The 1220-nt window shown below is 46.9% G+C and overlaps 1 protein-coding gene across 1 annotated transcript in view; it reads right to left on the reverse strand.

Moving 5' to 3' along the window:
• The window catches only part of LOC114631062 (fatty acid desaturase 2-like protein FADS2P1), a 37835-nt gene extending 37296 nt beyond the window's left edge, over positions 1–539 (reverse strand). Inside the window, exon 1 of the mRNA XM_028779366.1 lies at positions 34–539. Coding sequence (XP_028635199.1) covers positions 34–372 — 339 coding nt within the window. The 5' untranslated portion in view covers positions 373–539. The remainder of the gene's footprint in view (positions 1–33) is intronic.
• Positions 540–1220: the final 681 nt, after the last annotated feature.

Consider the following 1220-nt stretch of genomic DNA (forward strand, 5'->3'; position numbering starts at 1 on the left):
CAAGAACATGAGCTACCACTGGGATGTCCTTACCGTTGCATCTTCCCCAGCATAGTGGTTGAGAACCCGATGCCCACCTGGATGCTTGCTTGCCCAGTCAGTCACATTGTAAACCTTGCGATCAATCACCAGCCACTGGTCGGCTTCCTGATTGTGTCTCTGGATCTCCTGCCAGGTGTACAGGTTGAGACATTTCCTGTGCCTGTCGCCCTTGCCATTTGCCTCCTGCTTTTCATAGACCTCCACTTTGCCATTTGCTCTCGGATTCCCATTAGCTATCGGCTTCCCGTTTGCCTGATGCGTGTCATGAAGACACGGTCGACTTTTTCCAACAAGGCTCTCATTGTGCTCAAGCTTTTCCTCCAACTTCATTGTTCCTGGATCCCTGAAAGTATCTAGGCTGACTTCTAAATTTTCTAGTTCTCTAATTGGACCATAAAACGACTCCTTTCCTCTTATTTCATTCCACTGCAGTCCTGGTGTCCACACAGCCTTTGGCTAAATTGGCTCTTCAGAACCTGAGAGTGAGCACCTGCCCAGCCTGGCCCTGTTTGATCTGTAGTTAATCTTCTGCACTGAGGACAACTAGACTACATTTCTTTCTTCACCTGTCTCCTTACTGGCTGTTGTCTTAGCAGCATCTTCTTTCAGCATTAAATGTCCCAGAGTACAGAGCCTGAGCCAATCACAATCTGGATGGATTAGAGACACCTCCCTCTTCCACGCCTCACCCACCCCATCCCCCCCAGCCATGGGAGGAGGGGCTAAGATCTGCTCTTTGATTTTTCCAGTGACTTCATGGTGGGTTGGGTTTACCTGCTCTCTGAGACACCTCCAAATGACAACCTTTATATTTGTAAATTAAACATGTGAACAAAAGCCTTCAGAATTTCCTGGATGACTGGAGTCTGTTGCTTGGATTAGAGGAATGTTCTCTGGACAGCTGTCAGTTCACCCAAGAGCTTTTAAATAGGTTTAAAAAGTTGTTTTGTGTGTGTGTCTGTGTGTGTGTGTGTGTGTGTGTGTGTGTGTGTCCTTTTCAAAACGGGGTGGGGGGAAGCCTAAGTACGCGATGTAAATGACTCCCCCACCATCATTGCACCTCAGTTAAAATCTTTCTGAATCTGCCAACACTTCTAAAGGTCACATGAGTGACACATGCTGATTTAGAGTCTTTGTCACATGTTTTATCTCTTAATCCTGTCATCCTTCTTTCCGGG

This window comes from Grammomys surdaster, unplaced genomic scaffold, assembly GCF_004785775.1.
Source record: "Grammomys surdaster isolate TR1022 unplaced genomic scaffold, NIH_TR_1.0 350, whole genome shotgun sequence".
Classification (NCBI taxonomy): domain Eukaryota; kingdom Metazoa; phylum Chordata; class Mammalia; order Rodentia; family Muridae; genus Grammomys; species Grammomys surdaster.